Below are 21,590 nucleotides of genomic sequence, written 5' to 3' on the forward strand. Positions count from 1 at the left end.
AAGAATCTGCCTGCCAATGCAGGGGACACAGGCTCGAGCCCTGGTCTGGGAAGATCCCACATGCCGCGGAGCAGCTAAACCCACACGCCACAACTACTGAGCCTGCGCTCTAGAGCCCATGAGCCACAACTACTGGGCCCACCTGCCACAACTACTGAAGTCCACATGCCTAGAGCCCATGCTCCACAACAAGAGAAGGCACCACAATGAGAAGCCCACGCACTGCAACGAAGAGTAACGCCTGCTCGCCACAACTAGAGAAAGCCTGTGTGCAGCAACGAGGACCCAATGTGGCCATAAATAAATAAGTTTAAATAAGTAAATGAATGGAGAGACATGCCATAATCATGGGTTGGAAAATTCAGTATAATAAACGTGTCAGTTCTCCCCCAGTTAAAATATAAGTTTAACTCAGTCCTGTCAGATCTCAGCAATATTTTGTTGTAGATATAGCCAAATTTTCTTGAAAGAGAAGAAAAATAAAGTAGTTAAAACACTTTTGAAAAATAAGAATATAGTGGGAGAAATCACCCTGCCCAACTTCAAGACTTATCTGAAGACTTGTGTGGCATGAGCATTGAATAGACACAAAAATCATTGTCACAGATACAGAATACAGAAGTAGACTCACAATAGATCACAAAATGTGGCCAGATGATTTTTGAGAAAGGAGCAAAAGAAACTTAATTGAGTAGTCTTCATTATATGGTACTAGGCAGTTAGATATCCACATGCAAAAAAAATGTCCTAGACCTAAGTCTTACACCTTATACAAAAACTAACTTAAAATGGATCACAGACTTGCTTCCCTGGTGGCTCAGTGGTTAAGAATCTGCCTGCTAATGCAGGGGACATGGGTTTGAGCCCTGGTCCGGGAAGATCCCACATGCCGCAGAGCAGCCAAGCCCGTGCACCACAACTACTGAAGCCCTCGCACCTAGAGCCTGTGCTCTGCAACAAGAGAAGCCACCTCAATGAGAAGCCTGCATACCGCAACGAAGAGTAGCCCCCATTCCCGCAACTAGAGAAAGCCCGCGCGCAGCAACGAAGACCTAACGCAGTCAGAAATAAATAAATTAAATAAATAAATTTATTTAAAAAAAAATAAAACATTTAGGAAAAAACCAAAATTTTTAGAATTCAGGATTAGGCAGAGTTTTTAAGACTTTATACCAGAAGTCCAATCCATAAAAAGAAAAACTGATAAATTGAACTTCTTCAAAATTTTAAATTCTTTGTGAAAGATCCTGCGAAAAGGATGAAAAAACAAGCTACAGACTAGGAGAAGATCTTTGCAAACTGCATATCCAACAAAGGATGTATCTAGAATATATGAAGAAGTCTCAAAATGCAACAGTTTCTTTTAGATCTAATTAGAAAATGGGAAAAGACGTGAATAGACATTTACCAAAGAAAATATACAAATGATGTGTTCCCCTTGACTTTTTATTCAAATTTAACTTTTTTTTTCTTCTGTTTCACTTATATTTTTGGCTTTTTAGGTGGAGTACTACTTCTGGAAAATCCAAAAGGAGATAATAGGTTGGACCTTCTAAAGCTGAAGAGTGTTGTTACTAGCGTTTTTGGTGTAAAAAATAGAGAGCTGGCTGTCTTCCATGGTGAAACAGGTGTGTAGAAAGTCAAAAGATATTCATCTGTGTCCTTTGACATGAGATTGATCATTAAGGATCTTAATTTGGTAACATAACCTTTGCCTTTTTCCTGACTCTGAGTCAGGGCCAGCCTCTACAGTAGTGCCTGCCTGCAAGTGTCTCTTTATGCTTTCTTTGTGTGATATGGCTGAAAGAACACTGGACTTACTAGGAGATGAAGGTTCTAATCCTACCCTTTACTGTTAGCCATGTGATGCATTCTAGGCTTCAGAGACTTCCCTGTTGTGTTTCAACTTTATTAAACATAGTGTCTGTGTCTTGCTAAATCCAGCGTCTTGCTAAATCCAGATTCTCAATGAGACAAGCCTAAATAAAATTTTAAAGAATTATAAGTACATTTCCTCCCACTGTCATCGGTTGAATTGTGACATCACCACCGAATCCCCCACCTCTACCCCAAGATGGGTTGAAGTCCTTATGTTTACCCCCAGTACCATCTAATGTGACCTTCTTTGGAAATAGGTTCATTGCAGATGTAATTAGTTAAGGTAATACTGGAGTAGGGTGGGCACTACTCCAGTATGACTGGTGTCCTTATAAGAAGAGGGCCATGTGAAGACATAAACAGGGAGAAGGCTATGTGGTGACAAAGGCAGAAATTGAAATTAGGCAAACCTGCAAGCCAAGAAACACCAAAGATTGTTGGGAACCTCCAGAAGCTAGGAAGAGGAAAAGAAGGATTCCCTTACAGGCTTCAGAGGGAGCATGGCCCTACTGACACCTTGATTTTGGACTTCTCACCTGCAGAGACTGTGAGACAATAAATTTCTGTTGTTTTAAGCCGTCCCACCCACCCCACCCCACCTCCCTCCCCAGTTTGTGATTCTTACAGCAGACAAAGGAAACTAATACACTCACTTAACAAACCTGAATGTTCATTTTCAGAAACTTTTAAATATCAGTAGCTTAAAAGAAGAAATCTAAATGGCCAATAAATAAAGGGAAAACTGCTGAACCTCAGTAGGAAAAACCACAATGAGGTACTATCACATGTAACCGAATTAGCAAAAGCTAGAAGAATTTCACAATATCAGATGTCAGGGATATTATGTAATAGGATTTGTCATTCCCTGTTGGATTGTAAATTGATAGAAGCACTGTGGACAGCCATTTGCTAAGGCTGGATAAGGGAAGCAAACATGATGTGGGGAAACTGAGGAAGTTAAGGTCTGGAAGACAGATGGTTCACTGGGGGCTCTGAGAAAAATCTCTCACCAGGATCCACCAAGGGGAGCTGGTAAGTAAGTCAGTGGACAGCTTGGGTCTCTATCTCAAGTCACTGTAGAATAAGAAGCAAGGACATACTGGAACTCACATCTGTCTAGCTCACTGTCCCCTCTGACCCAGCAGGCGGAAGCCTGTGAAAGCTGAGTAATGCCTGAGCCCCACCTTAACCTTTAGTGGCATAGTGGCTGTAACCAATCTTCTACCCTAAGCAATGTTTAATTGTATATAAATGAAATTACACTATGTGTGTTCTGTGTGTCTTGCTCTTTTCCACATATGTTCATTAGTCAGCTTATCTTCTGATCATAATTATCTTTTTTTAATATAAGCCGCCTTTTCATGGTAAAGTTTAGGATTCTGATATAAGAGGAAATTTTAAGAGGAGATATAATATGGAGGAAAAATACTAAAAGGGGAAAAAACAATTTGCCTTATAAGTTATGAATATTATGCTATTTTGCAACATTAAGATTACCTACTATTTGCATGTCATTAAAGCCTAATTTTATAGAAAAGACAGTATCCTTTGATAAATAGAAATAAAGTGGAAAGCATCACTGTAAAGATACATGATAGTTTAATAATTAAATAGGAAAAAGTGAATGACTTCAGCTCTGAACTTTCCCCCTGAAAGAATGATATTTTTGTTGTTATTTTTAGAAATAAAAAAGCAAACCAACTTACTGAGTCTTAGTGGAAAAACACTTTGTGTGGCTGCAGGATCAACTCCCTCTATGGTCAACAGTCCTAGTACTCTTCTCTGTCAGTATATCAACCTACAGCTCTTGAATGCAGACCCACAAGGTGCGTGCCTCCCCCAGCTGTGAACACCCTCAGCAGGCAGGTTATGGTGTGCTAGATGTTAAGATTTCCTTTAATGTTCAATCTCTCTGATTTATATGGATTTTTTAAGTCAGCTTCAACTTAGTAATTTAAAATGTAGACTCCAACACTTCTTTGGGGAATACTCACGGCTTGTTTCTTTTGGTGTATTTATGTAGAAACACCCCTCCATCTGATATGGTCAGGAAATGAGGTAAATTGGTTAGGTAAAAATTACAGCCAAACGAAGCTGAACTGTTTAAATGTCAGAACATTGTAGTCTTAAATTTTGCCTTCTTTTTTTCTTGGAAAATGTTCTGAGAACTGTTGTACATATCCATGCCTTAATCAACAGACTAGGTCGATACTTATTTTTCCTTGATATTTTGGGGTCCTCACTGTGCACATTTATTACTGTCTTCAGGCTCTTCATTTGACTGTTTACTGAATATCTCTTCCCTAAACTACTGGGCTTTTATACTAGTTGTTTTTTCTTCTTCTCTTTCTCCTTTCCCCCTGTGAAATATTTAAGACTGTTTCTGCAGACTGTACAATTAATCCCACTCTTGCTCTTGTACCCACTGCTGGCTTTCAAAGCCAGCACTACTATCTACTCACTACCTCCATTAGGGATCCACTAGCTAGAGGGTGAACTCTCAGGATTTAATCCATTTTGGGTTTTTTTTTTTCTGTAGAGTGTTTAATGGGAACAGTAGGCACTCTCCTGCTTGAAAATCCACTTGGGCAGAATGGGCTGACCCACCAAGGTCTTCTGTATGAAACAGCCAAGGTGTTTGGCCTTCGGAGCAGGAAGCTAAAACTGTTTTTGAATGAGGCTCAAACAGAAGGTGAGGAGATTATAGAACGTGCTAATTGTTTTTCATTTTTGTTTTTATTTTATTGAAAATAGATTGTGATGCCATCAATTATATGTGTAAGAGATAGTACTATTGTTATACTTTTTTTCTTTTTTTTGCTCTTTCTCCAGAAATTTGCCATACTATAAATGTTAAAATAATAATAATTAAAAGGATGATATGTATAAAATAGATAATAAGAAAAATATAATTAAAAGGATGATCCTTTTTGCTTTGGAAATAATCTAAAAATTATATTGGTATATTAAAATACATGCTTCTAGGTAAATTAGCTTATTTGCTGATCCTAAAATTGTCCTCTTCCCCGAGAATCAAAATGTTCACTGTATTTTAAAATAACAGCTTGAAGGAAACATAACTGACATTGTACTTCCTCCTTAACAACTTATAAAGCATACCTTTTCTTGGTGAGCTGCATAAAAATGTGAAGAGCTAGGTCATTAGTTGACATATTCCCCATTCCATAATTCAGAAAACAGAGAGTCAGGATAAGGCACAGGCTAGTGTCTTCGAGGGTATGTTTTTCTTTCTCCCACTTATATCATCCACTTCTGTGATTTCACCTTCTGTGGCTGTTCTGACAACTTCTCTAGTGACATCTTAGCCCTCCCCCGAGTTCTGTTCTATATTCGATTCCCTATTACACATGGGTGTTCATTTTAGTGCTGCTGCCACTGGAATCATTTCCTTAAACAGCTTCCGCTGATGGGATCTGGGTTTTTCTGTTTATAGCCATCCTTCTTGTCATCCCAACTCAAAACCTTTTACCATTTCATCCTTTTATTTATTCAGCCGTACAGCCTGGGATTTATTGGACTTTCTGAGTCAAGATTTGTGTCTCCCAGCACTGGTGGAAAGTTGCTAGGCATTATCTTTTCCAAAGGTAGTCTTTTGATTTTCTGCACTTTGAATATGCTGTGCCTGGGTATAACTTTTTTGGTATAATGCATTATTCATTTCTGTTACAGAGTTTTGATTTCTAGCATTTCCTTTTAATTCTTAGAATTTCCATCTTTCTGCTTACATTACCCATCTGTTCTTGCATATTGTCCACCCTTTCTATTAGTGTCCTTAACATTAATCCCAGTTATTTTCAATTCCCAATCTGATAATTTCAAAATCTCTGCCATACCTGAGTCTGGTTGTGTTGCTTGCTTCATCTCTTCCTATTGTGTTTTTTCCTTTTTAGAATGCTTTGTAGTATTTGGTCGATAGCAGTACATGAGGTACTGGGGAAAAGGAACTGAGGTAAATAGGCCTTTATTGTAAGGTTTTATGTTTATCTGGCTAGGAGTTAGGCTGTGTTTATTGTTTACTGTTGCTGTAGGTTCCAGAGGCTCAAATTTCCTTCTTCTGTCTTATGGTTTCCCTAGAGATTCCTTTTTAAATATGGTCAGAGCTTTGCCCATACTTTCAGCTGTAATGCCCTGTTGTCATACAGGAGCCCATATGATGTTGTAGTAAAGTATGGGGGGAGGAGAAGTGGGGGAAGTGTTCTATAATTTTATGATTAGTTCTCAGTCTTTAGTAAGCCTGTGCCTCTGGGCTGTGCCCCTCACAGGTGTTACTCAGCTTTAAAATTTTTCCTCTTTAGGTAAGAAAGGAAGGTAAAGGGGGCTAGAGGTGGGTATTTCCCTTTCCCCCCGGTCAGTTAGGCTTTGGTTAAAAAGAAAAAAAATAGTTACTCTTAAGGAAGAACTTCCGCCATTTTACTGGGAATTTTTTTCAAGAAGCCTTGTACCTTTTTTGTTCTCATTTCCTCCATTACTGCCACCTTTTGTGTTCAGTTCATTTTTTGCAGTTTACTGTTTTCTTTTTTTACTTCCTCTTGTGTGTGTGTGTTTTTTAAGATATTAGTGTTTACCATGGGGATTACAATTAGCATCCTAAATTTATAACAATTTAACTCTTGATACCAGTTTGACTTTAATAACATACAAAAACTCTGCTTCTATACAGCTCTGCCCCCGTTTATATTCTTGTCAGAAATTATATCTTCATAATTATGTTCCCCAAAACATAAGTTCTTAACTGTGTTTTATGTATTTACTTTTAAATCATGTAGAAAACAACAAGTGGAGTTAAAAATAAAAAATACAACAACAATATGGCTTTGACTTACTGTCTAGCATCCTTTCATTTCAACCTGAAGGATCCCTTTAGCATTTCTTGGAGGGCAGTTCTAGCAGTAATGAACTCCCTCAACTTTCTGTTTATTTTGGAATGTCTTAATTGCTCCTTAATTTGTGAAGAAAAATTAAGAAGAAAAAATCTGTTTTGCAAAATGGAGAATTCTTTGTTGATAGTTTTTTCTTTCAGCACTTTAAGTATGTTTTCCCACTGCCTTCTGGCTCTCATGGTTTCTGATTAGAAATTAATCTTCTAATCTTATTGAATATCCTGGTGTTTTGCTTCTCTCTTGCTACATTCAAGATTTGGTCATTATTTCTTCAAATATTCTTTATAGTCTTTTCTTCCTGAAATTCCCGTAGTGTGTATGTTGGTCCACTTGGTCTGTGTCTCAGACGCCCCTTAGGCTCTGTCCACTTTTCTTCATTCTCTTTTCTTCCTTCTCCTTCAGACTGGATGATTTCAAATGTCCTATCTTCGAGTTCACTGTTTGTTCTGTATGCTAAATTATGCTGTTAAGCTTCTCTAGTGACTTCTTAATTTCAGTTATTGTACTTCGGCTCCAGAATTTCTGTTTAGTTCCTTTTATAATTTCTCTGTTGATATTCTCATTTTGTTGATACATTGTTTTCTTGGCTTGTTCTTTGTATGTGGTTTCCATTGACCTTTCCATTAGTCAGTTATTTTCCATTTAAGACAGTTGATTTAGAGTCTGTCTAATAAGTCCAAGTATCTGTGCTTCCTCAGGGACAGATTGTGTTAATTATTTTTTCCTGTGAATGGGCCGTACTTTCCTATATCTTTGTATGCCCTGTAATTTTTTTTTCTCTTTGAAAACTGGATATTTGAATTTGGTGACTCTGGAAATCAGGTTCTCTTCCCCAGGGTTTGCCGTGTTTGATGGTTGAAGGCTACAGTCGTCTGTTTGTTTATGACTTTTCCAAACTATTTTTACAAAGACTATTCCTGGTTGTATGTAGTCCCTGAAGTCTCTGTTCCTTTAGCTTATGTTCAGCTATTATTTTGACAGAGATTTCCTTGACCTCCAGGAACTAAAAATTTAAAAACAAAATACCTACCTCTCCCAGTCTTTTAAGATTGTCTCTTTCTGGTCCACTCCTTCAGCTCCACCAGGCTGTTTACAGTTCTGCCTCAGGCTTCTCTTCCTGTTTTCACTGAGCCCTGAAGATCAGCCACATTTGGCCAAAAAAGCTTTTTACCTTTATCAGAATCAAATGCTTAGGGTCTTCTCAGATCTTTCTGTATATGCATACTGCCCTGGGCATGAATGTGGCTTTCTAAATTATTCAGCATACAGAGGCACTTTTTAATGCCCTAATTGCCCAAACTTTTCCTCCCAGGCCTTAAGCAATCCATTGCCTGTCTCATCCATAATCTTTTGCCTCAGGCAGCCGTGGGTTTTTTGTTTGCCTTTGGTTTTCATGCAGTGCCCACCACTTTTCCACCCTGAGTGAGTTCCAAGTAGGCAAAACAGAGACAAGCACCTTATGTAAGCCCTTCAAGTAGCTCCCAGACAGGTTAGAACAAACGCAATACTTTTGCTCCATTCCTCCTGGAACTAGGAGCCAGGGTCCCACACTGGAAACAGGGGCTACTGTCTTCAAGCCCACCACCAAGCTAGGAAGGAGCTGGTAAAGCACAAGTAAAAACACAGTTCTTTCCTGCCATTTTCAAGTTGCCTTTTCTCTGATTCAACATTCACTTGGTTGCTGTAAACGTTTGATTGCTTTCTAGAGTTCTGACGAAGTTGATTCTTGCTGGCTGTTTTGTGATGTTTCAGTTGATGTCCACTTTAAGGGAACATTTCTTTAATTCTTTGGGGGCACTGTCTACCCTTGCCCACTTTAAACTCAATTATTTTGGGCCACAGAGAGTGTTTAGAAAGTTCTGGCCCCAGTCACGCAAGGGGCCAGAATTCTCATGGGGACATGTTCTGTCTCTCTATCTCCCCAAACCAAGGCTAAGTGGGGCAAGTCTCTATATTGGTTTACTGTTACTGGTGTAATAAATTACCAAAAACTGGGTGGCCTGAGACAACAGAAATGTATTCTGTCACGGATCTGGAGGCCAGAAGTCTGAAATTGGTGTGAGCAGGACTGTATTCTCTAGGGGAGAATTTGTTCTTTGCCTCTTCCAGCTACTGGTGGTTCCAAGCATCCTTGTGGCTACATCACTTTGATCTCTGCCTCATTGCCACCTCTTATGTCTGTTTCTCCTTTTTCCAAAAAAGGTCAGTCACAGTTTCCAGGAATTAAAGCATGGTCATATCTTTTGGAAGGCCATTATTAAACCCATAACGTTCTCTTAACTGTTTTTCTCTGTGGTGAAGGATCTTTTTGAAATTTACCCTTTTTCCATGGGCTCCTTATTTGAGGTCTCAGTTTTTTGTTTTTTAATTTTTATTTATTTATTTATTTTTATTGGAGTATAATTGCTTTACAATGGTGTGCTAGTTTCTGCTTCACAACAAAATGAATCAGTTATATATATACATATGTTCCCATATCTCTTCCCACTTGCGTGTCCCTCCCTCCCACCCTCCCTATCCCACCCCTCCAGGCAGTCACAAAGCACCGAGCTGATCTCCCTGTGCTATGTGGCTGCTTCCCACTAGCTATGTGTTTTACATTTGGTAGTCTATATATGTCCATGCCTCTCTCTCGCTTTGTCACAGCTTACCCTTCCCCCTCCTCATATCCTCAAGTCCATTCTCTAGTAAGTCTGTGTCTTTATTCCTGTTTTACCCCTAGGTTCTTCATGACATTTTTTTTTTCTTAAATTCCATATATATGTGTTAGCATACAGTATTTGTCTCGCTCTTTCTGACTTACTTCACTCTGTATGACAGACTCTGAGGTCTCAGTTTTTTGAGGGGGGTTTCATTGGACTCCCCAGTTTGTGTAGACCCTAGGATTTTTCTTCTCTCACTTTCATAGCCTATTAGTGCCAGGTCTTTAAGCCTCCAGGTCCACCAGAAAATCTTAATGTTCAGCTACCTCTTGGGATTCATGATATTTTGGGCTCTGTGGATTTCTCTCATTTTCTTCCCTTGCTCAGCTATTTTTTTTTTTAATTTAAAAAAAATTTTTTTAAATTAATGTTTTATATTATACTTTGACATTTTCTGCTACATCATTAAAAGGGAAAGCCTTCTTTTCCACTTACATTTCTCTCTTCAATGAAGCACAATTATTTTGCTTGAGATTTATTTTCAATAACTCTCCTTTGTCTCTTTACCCCTCACTAGTTTTAGGGCCTCATCATCTAATGAGACAGCCTGTCTGCAGGCTGTATTCTTCCACCAAGATTGTCTTCATGCAGATTCCTCCCTTGATGATGTTCCCCTGCTCGGATCCCCCAAGGCTCACTATTATCTAATGCTTCAGAATCTTTAGCTTGACACATAAAATCCTTCCTGTTCTGGTCCTTATCTGTCTTTCCAGTTATGTCCATGAAGCTTTCATTCTATCAGAAGGCTTTTTTCACTCTCCTTCCAACACACTTGGCTCTTTCATGATGGTTTGGTAGTCAGCATCAACAAGTAGGTGTAGCTTCCTGTTTTGATAACCTTGTGTGAAACTTCAAAGATATTCTTAACTTCTTTTTCTTAGCCCTCAAATCCATTGGTCACCAAGTGCAGTTGAGCAGTGAAAATGAAGAAGTGTCATCATTTTTACTTGTTGTATGCAAGTGTAGGTACCTGGTTGAAACTGATCAAGGATAGAATCACATCCATGTGAATTAGATATTAGTACTACTACCTATGATTCACAAACCAGATCTTACCTATAATGTCTTATTACCTTCTTTTTGCTCTTTAAGGTTGACTGGGCAAGTTTAGTAGGTAAAAGCTTGAAAGTTAACTTATTCACCCAAGATTATCAAGAAACGTGGTATTCTTTCCAATCCAGTATCTTTTCCCAATCTGATATCTCTTGCCTCATTTTCATTGTATTCTTCCTCTCAAGATTATCTTTCATAAAATATTAATAATTTGGTAAATTAGAAGGATCTCATAAGGCTTACAGTTTTAGAAACTCACTGATGCCTTCTTGCTTGTTCCACTAGACTCTAAATATCTTCTCCAGCTCCTGTAGTTATCTATTAAGGAGGCAGCTTTTGAAAGCATTTTCTTATCCAGGGTTCCTGTTAGGACAGGAGCCATTTTTAGAGAAAGTTGGTCCTTCCCTTTGAATTCAGATCTGGCTAGACGCAAAATGCCCCACAGTAGGCATAGAACTTTTTAAAATTTTCTCCTTCCTTCCTTCCTCCCTCCCTCTTTCTTTCCTTTCTCTTTCCTTCCTCCCTTTCTTCCTTCCTTCCTTCCTTTCCCTTCTTCTTCTCCCACCACTGCCCCACTCTTTTTCTGAGCTTTAATATATTCAGTGTGTTTTGATCTATAGTATTTGTGTTATGCTTTTGGATGCTCAGTTTTTTCTTTTATCTTCAGCTGTATTGGCTCCTGTATTTTTTGACCTGAGTCTTTAGTCTTTGATAAGTTCTTGCTTTCTGACATTGCAAGCTGTCCTAGGTTTATCATGTGTACTCTTTCTTCCCCAAACATGGAAACGACTTGCTGTTTTTCCTGTTATAGGGTGTTAATATTTAGGAACCACAAATCTGAGCTGCTTACTTAGCATTGCTTCTAGGCCTTTTCTGAAGACATAGGAAATATTGTTCGTGTGGGATTGTGGGGACATCTTGGGCAGTACTCAGAGTTAGTTAGGTTAAGGGCACAGTCCTCCAGAAGTCTGCCCAAAACTTCTAACCCCAAGTATAAGGAGTTAGGCTCCAACTACAAGCTCAGACAAAAGAGTTCACACAAGACCATTGTCACTTCTGGCACCAACTGCAAGTTCAGAGGGTTTCCAAAAATCACCCTCAGGTCTGATAATTTGCTAGCAGGATTCACAGAACTTGTGGAAGCTATTGTACTCATGACTACATTTATTATAGGGAAAGGATAAAAACTAGAACCAGGTAAAGAGAAGAGATGCACAGGGCCAAATCTGGGAGGGGGTCCAAATATGTAACTTCAGATTATCTCTCTGCAAGGAGGCATGGACAGTGTTACCTCCTAGCCTGAATACATGACAGTAGTACGTACAGTGTATTACCAACCAGGGAAGCTCACCTGAGCCTTGGTGTCTAGAGTTTGTATTGAGGCTTCATTACATACGTATGATTGCTTGTATGGTTGGTCTTTCTGGTGTAGCCAGCTCCACCCTGAGTCATCTCATTAGCATAAACCATCAGGTGTGTTCAGGGGCCTACAATAAATAGCAAAAGATGCTCCTATCACTCAGGAAATCCCAGGGTTTCAGAACTACCCCCAGTAGCTGGGACAAAGTTTAGGTTTCTCTTAAGGTGAGGCTGAATTTCTTACTACCCAGGCAGTTAACATTTTTTTAATATTCATCCAGAATAGGTAGAAAAATGATTTCTTTAAAACTTCTTCTTTCCATTCTAGAAATTACAGAAGAAATCCCCATGAAGACTTTGAACACGAAGACTGTGTATGTTTCTGTATTGCCGACTACAGCAGACTTCTAACATTCAGTTATCTGTGTGGTTCAGTCAGCCTTTCCCTGGCATATACCTCTACTCCCCTCCCCCCAACCCCGGACACACACACGGACACAGACATGTTGATATTTCCTTCAGGTGCATGTATAATATACTGCTTTTGGTCTAAAATTGAAATGGAATTGATCAAGTGACTTGAGGCTTCACAGTAATAGTCACACTTAACCGTAAACACCTATGTAGTCATGTTGAGGAAAAGTTACAGTGTTACCTCAGCACTACAGAGTATATTTCTATACTTGAATTTTTAAGTATAGAACATAGTTGTTTAAATGGTATTGTGTGTGTGTGTGTGTGCACGCGCGCACGTGTATATATATATCTCTGTTATCTGTCTATCTCTCTATATATATATCATTCTGTGGCCTTTTAAAACTTATTTGAAATCTATTGAAGGAATGGACAGTGTTATATATTTTTGCTACCTGGATTTTCCTGGGTATTTAGTAAATTAGGACAATAAACTTTCTCACAGATAATAAACATGTTAAAAGTAATTCATTCTCCCATAGTTCAGTGAAACTTGGAATTTGCAATCTTTAAAGAACAAAAAAACTTAATAGTGACTTCCATATTAAGACACTAGACCAAATACCTAATTTCACTTCTTCCCAAAATCCTGTGTCAAAGAAGCATATGCCAAGACAAAATTAGATGGGCAAGAATTTATTGGGGGAAGCATACATGAAAGATAAAGGAGAGAGAGTAAAGGCAAAGGTAGAGAGAGCCTTCAGGCAGAAATGACCTGACTTTGGACCCATGCCTTGCTCAGTCAGTGGCTGGGAGCAGCTGAGGGGGTCCATGGCCTCAGCACAGATGGATCCATTGATCTGAAAATGTAGTAGCTAGAAGCTGTCAACAAACTATACTCCCTACATCAGATTCTCCTGAAAGGAGTTCTGAATGGTGCATCTTTAGCTGCTAGAATAAATGCATTCAAATCCATACCCACAAAGTTGGAGGAAACCACACAAGATAACAAGTGTTGGCAAGGATCAGCAAAACTGGAACCCTTGTGCACTGTTGGTGGGAATGTAAGATGTTGCAGTCACTATGGGAAACAGTATAGAGGTTCCTCAAAAATTAGAAGTAGAACTACCATATGATCCAACAGTCAACTTCTGTTTACATATCCAAAAGAATTGAAAGCAGGGCCTTGAAAAGATATTTGCACACCCAGGTTCATTGCAGCATTATTCACAACAGCCAAGAGACGGGGCAACCCAGATGTCCACTGAGGGATAAATGGATAAAGAAAATGTAATCTGTACATACAATAGAATATTATTCAGTCTTAAGAAAGAAGGATGAACCTTGAGGACATTAAGCAAAGTGAAATAAGCCAGTCACAAAAAGACAAATACTGTGTGATTCCACTTGTATGAGGTACCTAAAGTAGTCAAATTCATTGAAACAAAATGCAATGGTGGTTGCCACATGTTGCAGGGAAAGAGAAATGGTGAGCTGTTCAATGGGAATAGTTTTAGTTTTGCAAGTTTTGAAGAGTTCTAGAGGTCTTTTGCACAAAAATGTGAACATAGTTAACATACTAAACTTGATCCTTAAAAATAGCTAAGTTGGTACATTTTATGTATCTTTTACCACAATTTAAAAAATTTTTTGAATGTCAGAGGGACAGAAGCCAACCTGAAAGAGCTCCCAGTGGCCAAAGCTGGAACAGTTTGAACAAACATATAATGTAATATTGAATTAAAATCCAAAATATAAAATAAATATCAATGAGTACATGCTGATATAAATGATTGAATAAATAAATGAGAGAGGTGAGGCAAATCTATATAAAATTCCAAATAATGTATATACATACTCTTTCACAAGGTGGTGTACCTTAACTCCCCACACCTTGAGAGAGGGCTGTACTTTGTGACTTCAAAAGAGTGGAGTATGTGAAGGGGGCAAAAAGTAACTTCACAGTTTAGAAAACTGACAAACACTACCTCAGACAGGTTAACATCATCAGGCATGATAGCATATACTCTTTTTTTTTCATAATTTTTTTATTGATGTGTAGTTGATTTACAATGTTGTGTTAGTTTCTGCTGTACAGCAAAGAGATTCAGTTATATATGCATATATTATTTTTCATATTCTTTTCCATTATGGTTTGTCACAGAATATTGAATATAGTTCCCTATGCCCTGACCATTTTTTTTAATAACATCTTTAATGGAGTATAATTGCTTTACAGTGTTGTGTTAGTTTCTGCTGTATAACAAAGTGAATCAGCTATATGGATACATATATCCCCATATCCCCTCTCTCTTGCACCTCCTTCCCACCCTCCCTATCCCACCCATCTAGGTGGTCACAAAGTACCGAGCTGCTCTCCCTGTGCTATGCAGCTGCTTACCACTAGTTATCCATTTTACATTTGGTAGTGTATATATGTCAGTGCTACTCTCTCACTTCATCCCAGCTCCATTCTCTACATCTGCATCATTATTCCTGTCCTGCCCCTAGGTTCATGAGAACCATTTTATTTTTAGATTGCATATATGTGTGTTAGCATATGGTATTTGTTTTCCTCCGTCTGACTTCACTCTGTGTGACCAACTTTAGGTCCATCCACCTCACTACAAATGACTCAATTTCGTTTCTTTTTATGGCTGAGTAATATTCCATTGTATATATGTGCCACATCTTCTTTATCCATTCATCTGTTGATGGACACTTAGGTTGCTTCCATGTCCTGGCTATTGTAAATAGAGCTGCAATGAACATTTTGGTACATGACTCTTTTTGAATTATGGGTTTCTCAGGGTATATGCCCAGTAGTGGGATTACTGGGTCGTATGGTCTTTCTATTTGTATTTTTTTAAGGAACCACCATACTGTTCTCCATAGTGGCTGCATCAATTTACATTCCCACCAACAGTGCAAGAGGGTTCCCTTATCTCCACACCCTCTCTAGCATTTATTGTTTGTAGATTTTTTGATGATGGCCATTCTAACCACTGTGAGGTGATACCTCATTGTGGTTTTGATTTGCATTTCTTTAATGATTAGTGATGTTGAGCATCCCTTCATGTGTTAGTTGGCAATCTGTATCTTCTTTGGAGAAATGTCTGTTTAGGTCTTCCACCCATTTTTAGATTGGGTTGTTTGTTTTTTTGTTTGTTTTGTTTTGTTGTTTGTTTTTGCGGTATGCAGACCTCTCACTGTTGTGGCCTCTCCCGTTGCAGAGCACAGGCTCTGGACACGCAGGCTCAGCGGCCATGGCTCACGGGCCCAGCTGCTCCACGGCATGTGGGATCTTCTCGGACCGGGGCACGAACCCGTGTCCCCTGCATCGGCAGGCAGACTCTCAACCACTGCACCACCAGGGAAGCCGTGGGTTGTTTGTTTTTTTGATATTTGGCTGCATGAGCTGCTTGTATATTTTGGAGATTAATCCTTTGTCAGTTGCTTTGTTTGCAAATATTTTCTTCCATTCTGAGGGTTGTTTTTTCATCTTGTTTATGGTTTCCTTTGCTGTGCAAAAGCTTTTAAGTTTCCTTAGGCCCCATTTGTTTATTTTTGGTTTTATTTCCATTTCTCTAGGATGTGGGTCAAAAAGGATCTTGCTATGATTTATGCCATAAAGTGTTCTGCCTATGTTTTCCTCTAAGACTTTTAAAGTGACTGGCCTTAAATTTAGGTCTTTAATCCATTTTGAGTTTATTTTTGTGTATGGTGTTAGGAAGTGTTCTAATTCCATTCTTTTCCATGTAGCTGTCCAATTTCTAGCACCACTTATTAAAGAGACTGCCTTTACTCCATTGTATATTCTTGCCTCCTTTATCAAAGATAAGGTGACCATATGTGTGTGGGTTTATCTCTGGGCTTTCTATCCTGTTCCATTAATCTATCTTTCTGTTTTTGTGCCAGGACCATACTGCCTTGATTACTGTAGCTTTGTAGTATAGTCTGAAGTCCAGGAACCTGATTCCTCCAGCTCCGTTTTTCTTTCTCAAGATTGCTTTGGCTATTCAGGGTCTTTTGTGTTTCCATACAAATGGTAAAATTTTTTGTTCTAGTTCTGTGAAAAATGCCATTGATAGTTTGATAGGGATTGCATTGAATCTGTAGATTGCTTTGGGTAGTATAGTCATTTTCACAGTGTTGATTCTTCCAATCTAAGAACATGGTATGTCTCTCCATCTGTATTGTCTTAGATTTCTTCCATCAGTGTCTTATAGCTTTCTGCATACAGGTCTTTTGCCTCCTTAGGTAGGTTTATTACTAGTTATTTTATTCTTTCTGTTGCAGTGGTAAATAGTGTTTCCTCAATTTCTCTTTCAGGTTTTTCATCGTTAGTGTATAGGAATGCAAGAGATTACTGTGCATTAATTTTGTATCCTGATACTTTACCAAATTCATTGATTAGCTCTAATAGTTCTCTGGTAGCATCTTTAGGATTCTCTATGTATACTATCATGTCATCTGCAAACAGTGACAGTTTTACTTCTTCTTTTCCAATTTGGATTCCTTTTATTTCTTTTTCTTCTCTGATTGCCATGGCTAGGACTTCCAAAACTATGTTAAATAATAGTAGTGAGAGTGCACAACCTTGTCTTGTTCCTGATTTTTGAGGAAATGGTTTCAGTTTTTCACCATTGAGAATGATGTTGGTTGTAGGTTTGTCATATATGGCCTTTTTTATGTTGAGGTAGGTTCCCTCTATGCCCACTTTCTGGAGAGTTTTTATCATAAATGGGTGTTGAATTTTGTCAGAAGCTTTTTCTGCATCTATTGAGATTGTCATATGGGTTTTGTGGGGTTTTTAAATTTATTTTATTTATTTTTTGGCTGCATTGGGTCTTAGTTGCTGCACGGGCTTTCTGTATCTGTGGCAAGCAGGGCCTTCTCTTCGTTGCGGTGCGTGGGCTTCTCATTGTGCTGGGTTCTCTTGTTGCAGAGCACAGGCTCTAGGCGCACGGGCTTCAGTAGTCGTAGCATGCGGGCTCAGTAGTTGTGGTGCACAGGCTTAGTTGCTCTGCTGCATGTGGGATCTTCCCAAGCCAGGGCTCAAATCCGTGTCCCCTGCATTGGCAGGAGGCTTCTTAACCACTGCGCCACCAAGGAAGCCCCTATCATATGGTTTTTCTCCTTCAATTTGTTAATATGGTGTATCACATTCATTGATTTGTCTATATTGAAGAATCCTTGCATTCCTGGTATAAACCGCACTTGGACCATGGTGTATGATCCTTTTAATGTGTTGTTGGATTCTGTTTGCTAGTATTTTGTTGAGGATTTTTGCGTGTATGTTCATCAGTGATACTGGCCTGTAATTTTCTATTTTTGTGACATCTTTGTCAGGTTTTGTTATCAGGGTGATGGTGGCCTCGTAGAATGAGTTTGGGAATGTTCCTCCCTCTGCTATATTTTGAAAGAGTTTAGAAGGATAGGTGTTAGCTCTTCTCTAAATGTTTGAGAGAATTCACCTGTGAATTCATCTGGTCCTAGGCTTTTGTTTGTTGGAAGATTTTAAATCACAGTTTCAATTTCAGTGCTTGTGATTGGTCTGTTCATAGTTTCTATTTCTTCCAGGTTCAGTCTTGGAAGGTTGTGCTTTTCTAAGAATTTGTCCATTTCTTCCAGATTGTCCGTTTTATTGGCATATTGTTGCTGGTAGTAGTCTCTCATGATCCTTTGTATTTCTGCAGTGTCAGTTGTTACTTCTTTTTCATTTCCAATTCTATTGATTTGAGTCTTCTCCCATTTTTTCTTGATGCGTCTGGCCAGTGATTTATCACTTTCGTTTATCTTCTCAAAGAACCAGCTATTACTTCTATTGTCCTTTACTATTGTGTCCTTCTTTTTTTTTTTTTTCATTTATTTCTGCTCTGATCTTCATGATTTCTTTCCCTCTGCTAAGTTTAGGGTTTTTTTTGTTCTTCTTTCTCTAATTACATGTAATGTTAGGTTGTTTATTTTAGATTTTTCTTGTTTCTTGAGGTAGGATTGTATTGCTATAAACTTCCCTCTTAGAATTGCTTTTGCTGCATCCCATAGGTTTTGGGTCATCGTGTTTTCATTGTCATTTGTTTCTAGATATTTTTTGATTCCCTCTTTGATTTCTTCAGTGATCTCTTGTTTATTTAGTAGCGTATTGTTTAGTCTCCATGTGTTTGTATTTTTTATAGTTTTTTTCCTGTAATTGATATCTAGTCTCATAGCATTGTGGGCTGCAAAGATACTTGATACGATTTTAGTTTTCTTAAATTTACCAAGGCTTGATTTGTAACTCAAGATATGATCTACCCTGAATAATGTTCCATGAGCACTTGAGAAGAAAGTGTGTTGTGTTGTTTCTGGATGGAATGTCCTATAAATATCAATTAAGTCCATATTGTTTAATGTGTCATTTAAAGCTTGTGTTTCCTTATTTATTTTCATTTTGGATGATCTGTTCATTGGTGAAAGTGGGGTGTTAAAGTCCCCACTATTATTGTGTTACTGTCAATTTGTGTTAACATTTGCCTTATGTATTGAGGTGCTCCTAAGTTGGGTGCCTAAATATTTACAATTGTTATATCTTCTTCTTGGATTGGTCCCTTGATCGTTATGTAGTATCCTTCTTTCTCTCTTGTAATAGTTTTTATTTTAAAGTCTATTTTGTCTGATACGAGAACTGCTACTCCAGCTTTCTTTTGATTTCCATTTGCATGGAATATCTTTTTCCATCCCCTCACTTTCATTCTGTGTGTGTCCCTAGCTCTGAAGTGGGTCTCTTGTAGACAACATATATACAGGTCTTGTTTTTGTATCCATTCAGCCAGTCTGTGTCTTTTGGTTGGAGCACTGAATCCATTTACTTTTAAGGTAATTATCAATATATATATTCCTATTGCCATTTTCTTAATTGTTTGGGGTTTGTTTTGTAGCTCTTTTCCTTCTTTGTCTTTCCTGCCTAGAGAAGTTCCTTTAGCGTTTGTTGAAGCTCATTTGGTGCTGCTGAATTCTCTTAACTTTTGCCTGTGTGTAAAGGTTTTAATTTCCCTGTCAAACCTGAATGAGATCCTTGCTGGGTATAGTAATCTTGGTTGTAGGTTTTTCCCTTTCATCACTTTAAATATGTCCTGCCACTCCCTTCTGGCTTGCAGAGTTTCTGCTGAAAGATCAGCTGTTAACCTTATGGGGATTCCCTTGTATGTTGTTTATTGCTTTTCCCTTGCTGCTTTTAATATTTTTTCTTTGTATTTGATTTTTGATAGTTTGATTAATATGTGTCTTGGCATGTTTCTCTTTGGATTTATCCTGTATGGGACTCTGCACTTCCTGGACCTGATTGACTATATCCTTTCCCATGTTAGGGAAGTTTTCAACTATAATCTCTTCACATATTTTCTCAGCCCCTTTCTTTTTCTCTTCTTCTTCTGGGACCCCTATAATTCGAATGTTGGTGCGTTTAATGTTGTCCCAGAAATCTCTGAGATTGTCCTCAATTCTTTTCATTCTTTTTTCTTTATTCTGCTCTACGGCAGTTATTTCCACTATTTTATCTTCCAGATCACTTATCCGTTCTTCTGCCTCAGTTATTCTGCTATTGATTCCTTCTAGAGTATTTTTTTTTTTATCATTTTATTATTATATTTTTCATATCACCATTATATTCATGCTAGGATAACAATGCTTCCTCTATTATAAATGCTACTTGATCTCTTTATTTTTTTTTTTTTTATTTATTTTCATTTTGGATGATCTGTCCATTGGTGAAAGTGGGGTGTTAAAGTCCCCTACTATGAATGTGTTACTGTCGATTTCCCCTTTTATGGTTGTCAGTATTTGCCTTATGTATTGAGGTGCACCTATGTTGGGTGCATAAATATTTACAATTGTTATATCTTCCTCTTGGATCGATCCCTTGATCATTATGTAGTGTCCTTCTTTGTCTCTTCTAATAGTCTTTGTTTTAAAGTCTGTTTTGTCTGATATGAGAATTGCTACTCCAGCTTTCTTTTGGTTTCCATTTGCATGAAATACCTTTTTCCATCCCCTTACTTTCAGTCTGTATGTGTCTCTAGGTCTGAAGTGGGTCTCTTGTAGACAGCAAATATATGGGTCTTGTTTTTGTATCCATTCAGCCAATCTGTGTCTTTTGGTGGGAGCATTTAGTCCATTTACATTTAAGGTAATTATCGATATGTGTGTTCCCATTCCCATTTTCTTAATTGTTTTGGGTTTGTTATTGTAGGTCTTTTCCTTCTTTTGTGTTTCTTGCCTAGAGAAGTTCCTTTAGCAGTTGTAGAGCTGGTTTGGTGGTGCTGAACTCTCTCAGCTTTTGCTTGTCTCTAAAGGTTTTAATTTCTCCATCAAATCTGAATGAGATCCTTGCTGGGTAGAGTAATCTTGGTTGCAGGTTTTTCTCCTTCAACACTTTCAATATGTCCTGCCACTCCCTTCTGGCTTGCAGAGTTTCTGCTGAAAGATCAGCTGTTAACCTTATGGGGATTCCCTTGTGTGTTATTTGTTGTTTTTCCCTTGCTGCTTTTAATATGTTTTCTTTGTATTTAATTTTTGACAGTTTGATTAATATGTGTCTTGGCGTATTTCTCCTTGGATTTATCCTGTATGGGACTCTCTGTGCTTCCTGGACTTGATTAACTATTTCCTTTCCCATATTAGGGAAGTTTTCAACTATAATCTCTTCAAATATTTTCTCAGTCCCTTTCTTTTTCTCTTCTTCTTCTGGAACCCCTATAATTCGAATGTTGGTACGTTTAATGTTGTCCCAGAGGTCTCTGAGACTGTCCTCAGTTCTTTTCATTCTTTTTTCTTTATTCTGCTCTGCAGTAGTTATTTCCACTATTTTATCTTCCAGGTCACTTATCCGTTCTTCTGCCTCAGTTATTCTGCTATTGATCCCATCTAGAGTACTTTTAATTTCATTTATTGTGTTGTTCATCGTTGCTTGTTTCATCTTTAGTTCTTCTAGGTCCTTGTTAACTGATTCTTGCATTTTGTCCATTCTATTGTCCATTCTATCTCCAAGATTTTGGATCAACCTTACTATCATTATTCTGAATTCTTTTTCAGGTAGACTGCCTATTTCCTCTTCATTTGTTAGGTCTGATGGGTTTTTATCTTGCTCCTTCATCTGCGGTGTGTTTTTCTGTCTTTTCATTTTGCTTATCTTAGTGTGTTTGGGGTCTCCTTTTTTGCAGGCTGAAGGTTCGTAGTTCCTGTTGTTTTTTGTGTCTGTCCCCAGTGGCTAAGGTTGGTTCAGTGGGTTGTGTAGGCTTCCTGG

The 21,590-nt window shown here is 38.2% G+C and overlaps 1 protein-coding gene across 10 annotated transcripts in view; it reads left to right on the plus strand.

Moving 5' to 3' along the window:
* The window catches only part of IARS1 (isoleucyl-tRNA synthetase 1), a 110,048-nt gene that overhangs the window by 68,115 nt on the left and 20,343 nt on the right, over positions 1 to 21,590 (plus strand). For 8 of the 10 annotated variants that reach the window (XM_067744960.1, XM_067744958.1, XM_067744962.1 and 5 more), the window contains exons 31-33: positions 1,503 to 1,628; positions 3,561 to 3,704; positions 4,418 to 4,570. In XM_067744960.1, coding sequence (XP_067601061.1) covers positions 1,503 to 1,628; positions 3,561 to 3,704; positions 4,418 to 4,570 — 423 coding nt within the window. Of the gene's footprint in view, positions 1 to 1,502; positions 1,629 to 3,560; positions 3,705 to 4,417; positions 4,571 to 12,221; positions 14,536 to 21,590 lie in introns of those variants that run through there. The other 2 variants (XM_067744963.1, XM_067744964.1) reach the window with 1 other exon arrangement.

This window comes from Pseudorca crassidens, chromosome 7 (genome assembly GCF_039906515.1).
Source record: "Pseudorca crassidens isolate mPseCra1 chromosome 7, mPseCra1.hap1, whole genome shotgun sequence".
Taxonomy (NCBI): domain Eukaryota; kingdom Metazoa; phylum Chordata; class Mammalia; order Artiodactyla; family Delphinidae; genus Pseudorca; species Pseudorca crassidens.